A 14934-nucleotide genomic window follows, 5' to 3' on the forward strand; every position below is an offset into this window, starting at 1 on the left:
GAGACCTGCACTAAAACTATGGAATAAGAAGACGAGAGCACTAAATATTTCTTCATACCAATTTTCTGACAGGCATTAAACCTAAACATGCATTGGAAACTTTTGTTTTTTAAATAAAATCTTAAATAACATTTTTATAAAAGTTTTTTTTTCAATCTCTAGCTATACAATAGACGCTGACACATATTATTAATTCTTATTTTTTTATTTTAAATGTTTTTTTTTGTACTAAAAGGTTCTTAAGTTCTTAACTATCTTAAATAAAGTCTTTTCGATGTTTAATAATTTTGGCGAAAACCCATCAAATGCATTATATATGTTAGAGAGAAGAAAAATGATTGAAAGAAATCTTCTCTGAAATCTTATGTTCTTATTTACATATTATTTTTAAAATTTAAAACCAACACTGTATAGTGTATGCAAGAATTTTTGCAAGTTTAAAACCAACACAGTATAGTGTATACACGGTTTTTTTGCAAGTTTAAAACCGACACAGTATAGTGTATACACGTTTTTTTGCAAGTTTAAAACCGACACTGTATAGTGTATGCAAGTTTTTTTTGCAAGTTTAAAACCAAAACGGAATAAATATTATTTTTGCAAGTTTAAAACCAAAACGGAATAAATATTATTTTTGCAAGTTAGTTTTGAAATTAGATTGATTGTTAAGTTAATTAAAAGTTAGTTAATTTTTATTTATAAATTATTTATTCTTATCAAATCTACATTCTCGCCCAACCCCGCGGCATCTTTGTGAAATAAAAATAATATTAGATACTTCTTTGAAAAAAGGAATTATTTTTTTGCAATAAAATTAAATTTTCTAATCCCTTTATCTTTCCAACCCAATATCGTAGACTTTTGGTTTTTTTTTAACTTCGAAGTCAGCTTAGAAATATCAAACTTAACTTCAGATTCCAAAGGAATTGAGTCTTTGCCACAAATTCTGCTTTTCTAAATCCTATATCTTCGGATTCCAATGTCGTAGACCTTAGATATTTCAAACTATGAATTCTGTTCAAATAATACAAGTTTGAAATATCAAAGATTTACGACATTGGGTTCCAAAGATATAGGGATTATAAAATCAGAGTTGTGGCAAAGACTCAATTCCTTTGTTGCAAAAAATCGATTCTTTTAACAATTCTTTAAATTAAATACTTCAAACAAAATTTATTTGAATTTTAAATTTTAAATTTTAGGGATTAATGGGATTTCAGGAAAGATTAACCAATTTTATTTTGATAAAAAGTAAAAAAAAAATGTTTTGAAACAATTAAAAAATGGGTAAACTTATTTACCTACTAATTTTGTCTTGGTGTTTGGACGTGACTGCTCTTCTGAAGAAAGCTTTACAAGAATAACAACATAAACCTGAAAAAATATCATGAATTAAAATTTTTAAAAATTATGAAATTAAATAAGAATATAAAAAAATATTCTCTGGAAAGGCATGAATGCAATATACTGATATGTACCAAGTTATACTGATTTAAAATATTATTATCAAATTCTTTTCCTCTGTTTTGAATAAATCGCATTCTTATTATTCATGGCATCAGTTTGCAGCTTTGCAAACTGATGCCATGCAAACTGATGCCATGCAAACTGAGACCTGCACTAAAACTATGGAATAAGAAGACGACAGTGAGACTAAAGATATTTTTACAAATATTCCAATGAACTTGAAATATACAGCAAAGGAATTGAGTCTTTTTTACAAACAAAATTTTTGTGTAAACCTTTGATATTTCACATTTAGATTGTTTGATCTAACATAAATCATGAGTTTGAAATATCTAAGGTCTACGTCATCGGGTTACAGAGATATAGGGATTAAAAAATCATACTTCGTGGCAAAGACTCAATTCCTTTGCAGTTAACACAGGATCTTTTTTATTTAACAATTTCAATCAACTGGTAAAACTATATGTTTTGATAACATCAAATACACATAATCTTAAATGATATAATCCTTTTTACCAATTTAAATGAACTGAATTTACTGTTTACTGAGTGAGAGTAATCGTTCCCTGTCTTGATGTATTTAAGGATTCAATGTTACCAAGTTAAAGTTAACAAACGCAATTACAATATATTTGACGCGCTGTTCAAATGAATAACGTGTTTTACATATCTATATCACATGATTAAGATATCATGTTACGTTTTTACAGCACAGTTAAAATAGATGCAATTTAGATGTCCGTCAATTTACAGCATAGCTAGATAAGAAATGACGTAATTAGGGAATACGTCATTTATATAGCATGATTAAGCTAATCATGCTACGTATTTATTTGAAACAAAGTTCAATTTTGTATTACAACTTTATGTGTAAAAACTTTACATTATATAGTATGGTATAGTTCAGTATATATAGTTTATAGTAAATACATTATACACATTTAATATTTTATTTTTAATACGTGAAGTATACATAATTTGTTTGCAAAAGTGACCAATTAAAAGCATGTACTTTTACTTAATTTCTACATTATGCCTACATATATAAATTAGTAATCTCTGGCTGTCTTTAGCTGTGTGTAAGGGTGTTTATAACACTCAAGAATGCTCTTAGCTTGGAATTCGGAAGAACAAGTTTTGGCAGCCCTCTTTATTGAAGAACTGCAGTCGATGAACTTAACAATAAAAAAATATTGCAAAATTTTTTTCATTAGAGCATGTTTTTTACACATTAATTAAATTAATATATATGTTTTTAATAACGGAGGAACCCCCCTCCCCCCCCCCATTCTTCCATGGTCTGTATTAACTAGGGCGGAAAGGTTTAAGCCTGCGCCTATCTCAGCTTGAAACCTAAGTTTAATATTTATTGGCGTCACACCAGCTCTCCTGGCTCCAGCTAGTGCCTATTGTTTGTTTCAGCGTTGAAATCTCACCATAACGAAACCTTTCAAACTCAAATATGTATAGTCGCTTTTTATTGCTTGGTAACAATATCCACTATATGTATTCTGAAGCAGAAATCCACTAGTCCCTGTATTAAGAAACCACAAATAAAAATCCTCAATTTTCAAAAGAAAATGTGGAAATCTCATTCTATTTTGATTCTTTAAAAAGGAAACTTGAGAGTTTTGTTCAACTTTACTCTCTTAAATACCAGGCTCGGCTGAATATCTTTTGGAAACTTGTAAAGTATTATTGTGTACAGTGTGTATATTGAATAAACTATGTTATTCTTGAACCCTACAGGAAAGGGTAAGAAGCACAGAGTAGATATTTATAGAGATTCAGCATACTGAGTACAGCAGGCGAGCGGGCAAAACTGTAAAATTTTAGAAAAATTTGGGTTTTTTTGTGTACATATTATGGAGTGTGCACGTAGTCGTACATATTAAGCTACATCTATATATATATCTATATATATATATATTTCAGTTTTTAACTTCACATTTTTATTAAAAAAAGAATTATACTAAACATAATGTTTCACGTCTATCATGACGATCCTCAGTAGCTACAATAATTGTAATCTCTGTTTGTTTTTTTCTTGTTTAATTTACAAATGTGTGTACTGTGTAGTGTGTACATGCCACTATCGTAAAATAGTTTTTTGTAAAATCAATATAAACAATTTTGTATACCTTAATATAATCTCGATACGGAGATAATAAATATCTAGATCTTAAAAAAAATCTCTGTTTGTTTGTTTGCTGTGGTTATAGAGATGATTTGGCAAAGGAAGATATCAAAATTATAGCTGAAGGAAACCATGAATGTACGAAAAACGGTTAATAAATTCTATACAGTCATCTTTGAAGTTTATCCTTTGTGGGTAACCCACAGCTATGATAAACTGAAATTAACAATTTGGAATTGTTATTCGAAATTCTTTTTTTTTACATTTTTCATTTCCCAAATTCAGTATAGAACTAGGATTTTTATCAAAATTTGAACTTAACGAAATAAATAATGGTGAGATATAACTTCTATTACAAGTTGCTGCCCTTTCTCACTGTATACAATTTGGGGATATATAAACGCTCATAAACACATATGAGGCTTTCCGGGGGGGTGGGGTGTTTGACTCCCCCTTCCCCCTTTATTTTTTAAACAATATGACCTCGAAATTTCTTTAATTAGAATAGTAACTACCTGAATTGGCCGGCATTGCCCGTTAAATAAAAAAATCGAATATTTTTGACTTTTGAGAAAAAAAATTATAATTGAAAAAAATTGTTTAATCTACTTTACCCCACCACAGGGAACCCACAAAATGTAGCAAATTTGGTCCAATAAGAAAAGTATTCAGATTCATAACGGTAAACTTAAATCTTTGTCTGCAGGTCTACTGCAGCCTGCAGGCAGTTCAGAAACAATGAAAAAAATACTAATATTTAACACTTTTTAAATAAGACCAATATATTTTAAATTGATTAGATGAAGGGTTTAAATGAACTGTTGTAGTAAGGTTGAGTACACAAAAATTGAAAACCATTTAGAATGATTTAGATAGATATTTATGTCGGCTAAAATCCCAAAATATGCGTCTTACATTGTATAATTTATATATAAATGGTATTGGGCCAGGGCTACAATTCTGGCTGTTTTAAATGGCTGGCCCTCCTAAGTTTTAAACATACATTAATTTTTGGAAATGTTTGTTCTTAAAGTTTAGTTACCTCCGTAATGAACATGGTTTATCGCTTTGTCTCCACAAACTGAACATGTAACACACTTCGGCCTAAAACATGCATTCTCTGTTTAATGTTCCAATTTAGAAAATATTTTTATTTATTTTTAATTAATTTACTCTACACTACATGATTTTAAGGTGCCATTTTGACTTAAATGTGTTTATGTGTACTGTACAGCTTGCAATATACTAATTAAAAGTAAGTCGGTGCTTGCAATGGACCAGTGACGACACGTACATGTGTATGAACCAAACTGCCATAAAAACTAATAATATCATAAAAAAAGAAGATATCCCATTGACTATTACAGGGTTATACACAAAGGATGAGACTTTTAAACTTCATAATGTGACGATCTAAAGGTTTGAAAATACTCTTCCGCGACAAACTAATTTGGCAAGGAAAGAAAAAAGATTTGCATAGGAAATAGTGAATATAAGAAAATGAATAAAACAAATTGCTAAACCCCTTGATTTAACTCAGGGAGGGGGGGGGGGTGATGGACTACTGCACCCCCTTCCCTGTAACCAACTATGTTGTGAATGGTATGTATTGTACATTATATTTTAAAGTATACTAGCCTGGGAACCCAACGTTTCACTGATTACCCGCACTTTGTCGTAAACTACGATTTTAACTATTTTTCCCGACAAAAGTCGATTCACTCGACTTAGAATTTCAAAACCGAGCTCAGAACATTCCCGTGCTCTTCCCTAGTTTCCCAATTAAATTTGAGGCGAATCGGTCCAGGAGTTCCTGCGTTATGATCGGACAAACAAACAAACAGACACCCAAACAGAGATTAGAACTTATGGATATATAGATATAGATATAGATATAGATACATAGATATATATTAATAGTATATCATGATTATATATCATATATATATCATGATTATATATCATATATATATCATTATATTAATAATGTCTTTGTAACAAGACATTTATTAACATTCCTAATTTATGATCACACCTTGAACGACATGATAACACCTTGAACAACATGATTACACCTTGAACGACATGATCACATTTTGAACGAAATGATCATATTTTGAACGACATGATCATACCTTGACCGATTCACCTCAAATTTTGAAAAGAGAACTAAGTAGAACCCCAGGGATGCTCTGAGCTTGGTTCGAGAATTGAATTCTTAAAGAAAGTTTAGTTTCCAGACAAAGTTGGGTTCCCAAACTTAGATATGTATAATTAAAATTTATAGGTTAGGTGCAGTAAAAAAGTAATATATAATAAGTAGCTGCTTGAATACAACAGAACTAGGCTGGCTAAAACATATTAAACTATAATGATGGAGTTAATCTATTTAAAAGTATTTACCTATCTTTAAACCTTGCTTTCTTCTTTTCATTCTTGGATGAGTTCCCTTCGTCTTCGTTAACTTCAGTTTCACATTCTTTTTTTAAAGCATTTTTAATTTCTTTTTTTACAACCTTTTCAAATTCTTTGGTTGTTGTCCCCCTTCTTATACACCCTGAAAATACAACTTTAAGGGAATAACATTTGAAGTGACATGAGGTTAGGGTTTCCATTGATTATTTTTATCGCGACCATTTCGTTTCATTTTCGCGAAAAAATGCGAAAATTTCGCAAAAAATAAGGCGAGCATTTCGCGATAAAAATAATGCTAAAATTTCGCGAAAAAATAATGCGAAAATGTCGCGAAAAAATAATGCTAAAATTTCGTATTTTCAAGAAAATCTATGAATTGTCTGATGTCTGTCTCCTAGCCGTTCTTGAATCTATACTTATATTTTGTGATAATCGATCAATTGGGCTCGCGGTTAAATCCCTCTTTGAAAACAAGTCTTGTTTTCTCAAAATTTAGTCTTTTTTAATGCATTTTCGCAACTTTTTCGAAAAACTTTGCATTTGTTTTTAAGAATTATGTTTTTTTTTGTGAAATTTTTATCATTTTTGCACGATTTCCATTTCTTTCGCGAAATTGCCGGATCATTTTTTCGCAAAATTTTCGCATTATTTTTCGTGAAACTTTCGCATTTATTTTCGTGAAACTTTTGAATTATTTGAATTCGAAATTTTCGCATAATTTATTTGCGAATATTGCGCATTCTTCGCGAAATTTTATTTTTTCGCAATCATTTCGCTTCATTTTTGCATTTCGTTCGCTCGCAAGAAATGCAAAAAATTTTCCATTTTTTCGTGAAACGCTTCGTTCGCTGGAAACCCTACATGACGTTCATGTTCCGAATCTCCTTTCAACCCTTGAAGTGCAAATTCACGCATCAATGAAAAGTTATGAAATTTAGATACATTATTTCTTTTGCAAAATAGAACAATGACTATCTGAACGTCCCAAATGTCAATTATTCATATATCATAATTAAAGAGCTAAAGTCGTCTAAAGTCTGAAAGGCATACTGTACACCAGGATAGGGTTTCCAAATTTTCCCTCAATCTCTTTCGCGAAAATTTCATTCATCAAACGAAAATGTGTACAAAAACAAAAATTTTCGTCAAATTTTTTTTACGAAATTCGAGAAATTTGGTCGAAATGTTTGCGAAATTCGTCCGAGACTTTCGAGAAATTCGTTAAAATGTTCGACCTTTCCTTCAAAATAATCTTTTTTTCGCAAAAATACAATCTTCTTGATGCAAAATAGAAAAATTTCAATTTTTATCGAAAGAAAATTGAACAAAAATTTCGCGAAAATGAGGTCGAAAATTTCGTCGAAAATACATTGAAATTCGCAAAACATTTTTAACGAAAATGAACGAATTTTGTGTAGTTCATATAGAGCTCTATAATGTACTTTCCCATTTTGAATCACAAATCGAATTGTTTACATCCGATTTTTTCTTTACCTTTGTATCTTGATGAATCAATAGATAGTTGCTGTAAAGGAGAACAGGGTGGAGACATTGACTGCTTTAGTACGGAAGCCGAATCATACTTTGAAATTTCTCCGCTAGGTGTCTCTGTCACATTTGTTTTAATATTTTGTTTGATAACACTGACGATATTCGGATTGGAGGAGGGGGAGGTAGGTGGCCGATAATGTGATATATCCAACAAATTATCTTCCTAAAAGTAAAAAGTATGGATATTACGGGGCGCAATGAGGAATTTGTCGGGGGGGGGGGCTTAGCATCCGATGGGGCCTGAAATTCCCCTTGGAAACCATAGATTTTATTAATTCAGAGGGGCCTGAGCCCTAATAGCCCCCCCCCCCGAGTAAGTCTGTTTCATGTAAAACATTTTGCTCTGAAACTATATAAAAAACGCTTAATCATTACATAATTTTCGTCTTCCCATTCCAGAGTTTTCTGGTTCTTACTGTATTTGTTCAAAAGTTTGATATAATTAACTAAAAACCATTTTTTCACACATTGTTTTTCGCCTTATCACAATTTTGTTGGGGGGAGGGGGGGGGGTTTTCCACTCAAAATTAAAAATATTACTTTATTTAAAAATATAAGAAATCCTTAAAACCTTCAGTAAAGTATTGGAAGACGACATTAAGAGATTATGAGTATTTAAAAATTCTATAAAGCAAACATTTTGTACCAATAATTTGAAAAGTCAAATTTTTAGTGAAATGGGTCTTTTGTGTACTGTACTGACTTTTGTACAGTGTACACTGCACGATTTTAATGCATTATGTTTTGCAGATTTTCTAAAATATAACTTGACTCTATAATACACAGGGTGTCCCACATCATCTTAGATCATCAATCAGTCTAAAATACGATTTTTGGGACTAATCAGAAAATTTCAGAAGAATAAATCATTTTGAAAAATTAAATAAGGCTAATGTAATAATTTTCTTGCGGGAAATACAAGTTTTTTTGAGTATTTGTTTATTTTGGCGTTAAAGCTTGGAGATCTAATATGATATGGGACGCTGTGTATATTAATAAATCTATAATAAATATAATAACCTGGATATTTGACTGGTTTAGCTCTGAAACTGACAGGATTTTTAAGATCAAATTCGATTGATGAACCTCGGAGAAGGGACCTGACAATATGTACTTTTAAACAAGTGCAAAAATCTTCGAAAAAGTTTTTTTGCATTTGTTGAAAAAAAACAATGAAATGATTTCTCACTATCACTAGGATTCCAAGCTAATTTCTCACTATCACTAGAATTCCAAGCTAATTTCTCACTATCACTAGAATTCTAAGCTAATTTCTCACTATCACTAGGATTCCAAGCTAATTTCTCACTATCACTAGGATTCTAAGCTAATTTCTCACTATCAATAGAATTCCAAGCTAATTTCTCCCTATCACTAGAATTCCAAGCTAATTTCTCACTATCCCTAGAATGCCAAGCTAATTTCTCACTATCACTAGGATTCCAAGCTAATTTCTCACTATCACTAGGATTCTAAGCTAATTTCTCACTATCAATAGAATTCCAAACTAATTTCTCACTATCCCTAGAATACCAAGCTAATTTCTCACTATCACTAGGATTCCAAGCTAATTTCTCACTATCACTAGGATTCCAAGCTAATTTCTCACTATCATAATTAGGATTCTAAGCTAATTTCTCACTATCACTAGGATTCCAAGCTAATTTCTCACTATCACTAGGATTCCAAGCTAATTTCTCACTATCCCTTGGATTCCAAGCTAATTTCTCACTATCACTAAGACTCCAAGCTAATTTCTCACTATCATTAAGACTCCAAGCTAATTTCTCACTATCCCTAGAATTCTAAGCTAATTTCTCACTATCACTAGGATTCCAAGCTAATTTCTCACTATCCCTAGAATTCCAAGCTAATTTCTCACTATCACTAAGACTCCAAGCTAATTTCTCACTATCACTAAGACTCCAAGCTAACTTCTCACTATCCCTAGGATTCCAAGCTAATTTCTCACTATCACTAGGATTCCAAGCTAATTTCTCAACTAGGATTCCAAGCTAATTTCTTACTATCACTAGGATTCCAAGTTAAGTTCTCACTATCACTAGTAGTCCAAGTTAAGTTCTCACTATCACTAGGATTCCAAGCTAATTTCTCACTATCACTAGGATTCCAAGCTAATTGCTCACTATCACTAGGATTCCAAGTTAAGTTCTCACTATCACTAGGATTCCAAGTTAAGTTCTCACTATCACTAGGATTCCAAGTTAAGTTCTCACTATCGCTAGGATTACAAGTTAAGTTCTCATTATCACTAGGATTCCAAGCTAATTTCTTACTATCACTAGGAGTCCAAGTTAAGTTCTCACTATCACTAGGATTCCAAGCTAATTTCTTACTATCACTAGGAGTCCAAGTTAAGTTCTCACTATCACTAGGATTCCAAGCTAATTTTTTTGCTCAAAACTGTAGAGATCTTTTAATTTCTGTCAAAAAAAAGGTTTCATGAATTTGATTATTTACTTGACCGACTGAATAGTCTCAAATTGGACAACTTGAAAAGGACTGACCCTTTAACTTCAATTGACCCCCCGTGTAAGTAGAGTTGTGTGTACCCATTACTGTTTTTTTCTTCAAACGTGTTAAATTCTGCCATCTTTTTAACTCTGCTATATAAAGCCGTGAGAACATATAACAGAGAAACCACAGTTAAAAAAAATGATCAGTATATATCTTTGAAATAGTGTAAACCTCTCACATTTCAAACTATTTGATCGAGAGAATTCATCACGCAAAATATCTAAGACTTCAGGCTGCAAAGATATAAGAATTATGAGTATGGGGAAAGCTATAATTTTCTTTATACCTGATATTGAAATATTTTGATCGTTTGGGTTTCTTGTTTGATTGGGTGGAGAAACAGGACTGGGACTGGGTGGCTGAACAGTAGAACTGTACGCTAGTGGAGAAACATGACTGGGACTGGGTTGTTGAACAGTAGAACTGTACGCTTGTGAAGTATAAACAGGACTGGGACTGGGTGGCTGAACAGTAGAACTGTACGCTAGTGGAGAAACAGGACTGGGACTGGGTGGCTGAACAGTAGAACTGTACGCTAGTGGAGAAACAGGACTGGGACTGGGTGGCTGAACAGTAGAACTGTACGCTAGTGGAGAAACAGGACTGGGACTGGGTGGATGAACAGTAGAACTGTACGCTAGTGGAGAAACAGGACTGGGACTGGGTTGTTGACTTCTATGTGACTGTACAGAAAACGTACTGCAACTCTGTATGGTAGATGGGCGAGGAGCAGGGAAATTATGTACATTGAGTTCATTATATCTTGTAGATATTGATATAACAGGAGTTCTTCCTGATGTCCTAGCTGATAGAGAGCTCTCTGCACTTGCATCGGAATCATCAGTTTCAGATTTCATTAATGGCGAGGGAGGGGGAAATGGATTAGAATAGGAATCAAGGTTGGATGGAGATGATGGTAGGTGATGAGTGCCGCCATCCTCTTTTTGTGTTTCAGATTTAAACCTTGAAATCTGGGTTTGTGGGAGAGAACAAATGACTGATTTCCTGAAGTAAGAAACTCAATTAAAATAAAGATTTAGATAGATTTCTAGAAATATTTCTATGTATATTTAGATATATTTAGATAGATTTCTAAGTAGATTTCTAGACATATTTAGATTAATTTAGATAGATTTCTAAGTAGATTTCTAGACATATTTAGATTAATTTAGATAGATTTCTTAAGAGATTTCTAAAAAGATTTCGTTGGATTTCTAGATAGATTTCTAGATATATTTCTAAATATATTTAAATAGATTTCAAGATAGATAAAATAGATTACTAGATAGATTTCTAAATATATTTCTAAATATATTTAAATAGATTTCTAGATAGATTGAGACAGATTTCTAGATAGATTGAGATATATTTCTAGAAAGATTAAGATAGATTTCTAGATAGATTTCTGTATATTTCTAAACATATTTAGATAGATTTCTGGATAAATTTCTAGATAGATTTAGGTAGATTTCTAGATAATGTCAAATCAACATTGCTCGGATTTATTAAAATCATCAATTAAAGAATGAAAACAGGTTTCAAGAAAAGAAAAATTGAAGATCTAAGTTTAAATGAATTATCAATAAAGGTTCATCTAACCCTCTGTTTAAAAAAAAGAAAGACATGTCCAAATTCACAACAGTACTCAATGAATTCCACTCTACATATAAATGAAATTGTCAAGATTAAAATATGAATTGTCCAATATTATATATTTCTAACATTTGTGCTTATCTAAAATTGGGTCTTTTTAAGCGCCAAGATTAAAAAAAAATTGTTTAATATTTTACATGATTAACACTTGTACGAGTTCATATGTGAAATGTTAAATCATCTTTTTTATTTTTAGTTCAATATAAACATACATTTAAAACCCCTTACCTTTTATTTGCCATAATTGTTAAACATCTGAAACCAACTTAATAATATAATGATCAATTCATAGATATTTCAAGTTCATTTCAGTTATTGATCCAACAAATTTATGTATTTTGTTAAATATGTAGAAAAGGCTTTCAAATCACGCGGTTTAACCGTCCTTATGACAGGAAGCTTTGACTTTCGACCACAATTTGACCTATTAAGCATATATTTTTATTATTTGTTATATTGTCATGACCAAGATAGAAGAAACCAAATATCGCCCTGATTATACTGGGGTGAGGTAGTGCCTCTCCAACCTCTTTCTATAGTTTAAACTTACGATTCTTTAGCACCTCGATAATAACTATGGAAAACAAAAAAACAAATTAAACTAATCCTAGTACAGCGTATTATAAAAGTATTTGAACCATTTGAACTAAGCACTTGAAAATTTGAATTGATTTATATATTTATATATATATATATATTTATATATTTATATATTTATGCTGTTGAAACCGGATCTTTAAAGTTTAGTGTGCACTATGTGATCACTCCAGCGTACTAAGTATCCTACACTGTGCGCGCGCCTAGACTCTACTGGGCCCGCGGTACCTAACTTATTGAGGATGGATGCGAGAAGTACAAAAATTAATTTTATATAAGACTACAAGGATTAACCCTGCATGACCTGGACGGATAGACTGTTGGGCCGGGAAATAAAGTTTACATTTATTTCTTTATTTATGTAATTAAATAAATCGCGTTAATTCCTTACAACTTAATTTTCAAAGTGTTTAACCCTTTACATGCTGGATGGGGGGGGGGGGGGGGCGGCAGAACTTTTCTTTAATTATCTAGATGTCTATTTTGAAATGACTTAACCCTATTTCTAATGACGTCTCCTCTTCGTAAAATTGATTAAATATTAACGTTAACATTACATGCATTAATTGGACTCTACTCTTTGACAATCTGCCAAAAAATGTAACTTTTATTCCAAGTCCAGTTATTTACCAAAAAATGTCAAACAACTAAAAAATGAGTGAAATGAGACAAATAAAATTGTGTTTTTGCAACAAACTTTGGTATTCAAATACTCACAAATTTTTGGCACAATGTCGTTGGCTTTAGATATTTAAAATTATGAATTGTTATCAATAAAATCTAAGTTTGAAATAATTAAGGTTTATAACATTTTAAGTATACACAGTTCGTTCTTTAAGAGGTGTATTTTAGGGTTTCAATGTAAAAAAAAGTCAAAGAATTGATGACCATTGTTAGCTCACATTATTTATCGTTTTAAAATATTGTAAATACATATTCTGTGGATAGCAGTCCTGGTTCATCTTCCTGTCTCATGCGTCTAAAAAAAGGAAACTTAAAAAAGATTTTTTCACTATGTATAAATTTAATTTTTTCTTTCCACGCGTTAGCAAATAAACCAAATATATAATAGCCATAATGTAACAATTTCCATCACCAATGTTTATTAAAAAAAAGTATTTTTGGAACATTTGATGGTAAAATGTGTTTAATGTTGTTAAAACCTAAAATGGGACCACCTTCACACTGACACTACCAACTGTTAAAGTTTACACAGACAGCATTTTTCTTTGTCAAACTAAACACTTTTTTAGATCCAATACAGGTGTCCTGCATGGAGCGGACTCTTGCATGGGGCGGACTCGACCACTAAAGTTTTAACCATTTAAAACACAATGTTAGACATAAGAAGCAATGTTAAAACATAAAAACCTATTTGTTGACATATTTTAATTTCGCATTTAGTTCTTTAAAATGTATTTTAAAGGGGTAAAGGCAATGCAAAAAAGGTTATATCCTCTTGAATATCGCCTTTCTTTCAATTTATCTAACAATTTATATTTAATTGAGACATAACTACTTTTTTATTTGTTTTTAAAATCAAAATACATGAATAAATATCGGAAAATGTCATAACCTTGCTTTTTATGCCTAACATTGTATTGAAATGGTGAAAACTTTAGGGGGAGTCCGCTCCATGCATGAGTCCGCTCTATGCATGAGACCGCACCATTCATGACACCGGAACATGAAAAAAGCAAAACGACATAAAAGTCGTCTTTTATCTTAGAATTTATTTGTGACATTGAGTCGTCTAACCACTTTAACATGTGTGATTCTTAAAACAATAACGACACAACTCTCCTCTGGAATTTCCAAAATGTTGTCTGTCTTTTTTGATCATTCAATATTACCGGAGATATTAAATTTTTGTTCAGATTTCAATTTTGATCAAATCAAAATTGTCGAAATTCGGTAAATCTCAGGAATGTCGACAGCATAAGACCATGTCTTGGAAATGTCAAAACTATGTTTTGTGGTATCTGAATCATGCATTTGCAATTTTATTGTTTTTTTACTATCCGAGTTGAATGTAGCAATTTTTTCAGAATTTGTATGGACGCTACTACGTTCTTCAGTATAAGTCGTTTTCAACAATTTTCTCCTGATAGACGCAACAGAGAAGTATAGCGATCAAAAGCGCTTATTTATACCCCCTTTTGTTTTTCGCAAACAATCCCTTTAATCATACTTAATTGGTTTGAAAGTAAGCTTGTTTAAAGTATGAAAGATGTTTCTCTTGTGCATAAACTCTGCTCACTGAACCACCCAACCAGAGCCTGATAACTTTGTACTTAGCTCAAACTGAGTTTACACGTCTGGGTGCGAACATTTGTGCAAAGTTTTGCAAAATGGGTGGGGGGCCCAGCAAGGAAAAGGGGGGGGCAGGGGAAAACTGTTCCCATGTACTAAATACACCAACGATTTTTTAAAATATATATACTTTGTGATATTTTTCTAGATCATGGCACAACATTTCTGATTTTACCCCCATTTCATAACTTAAAAACAGCTACCAATAAAATGCTCAAAATTGGTTATATTTCTTCATCAAGAAGTTCACAATCTTAGTTTCG

General features: G+C 31.6%; 1 protein-coding gene across 1 annotated transcript; it reads right to left on the minus strand.

Moving 5' to 3' along the window:
• Nucleotides 1–703: 703 nt before the first annotated feature.
• On the minus strand, nucleotides 704–14622 carry LOC111707936 (pollen-specific leucine-rich repeat extensin-like protein 2). Its single transcript, XM_023481124.1, has 9 exons — nucleotides 14550–14622; nucleotides 13292–13337; nucleotides 10395–11113; nucleotides 8591–8670; nucleotides 7514–7733; nucleotides 6008–6161; nucleotides 4647–4708; nucleotides 1302–1374; nucleotides 704–749 (listed from the first exon to the last, which is right to left on the minus strand). The coding sequence occupies exons 2-9, from the start codon at nucleotides 13318–13320 to the stop codon at nucleotides 704–706; spliced, it is 1383 nt and encodes a 460-aa protein (XP_023336892.1). The 5' UTR covers nucleotides 13321–13337; nucleotides 14550–14622.
• Between the last annotated feature and the right edge of the window lie 312 nt (nucleotides 14623–14934).

This window comes from Eurytemora carolleeae, unplaced genomic scaffold, assembly GCF_000591075.1.
Source record: "Eurytemora carolleeae unplaced genomic scaffold, Eaff_2.0 scaffold653, whole genome shotgun sequence".
Lineage (NCBI taxonomy): Eukaryota > Metazoa > Arthropoda > Copepoda > Calanoida > Temoridae > Eurytemora > Eurytemora carolleeae.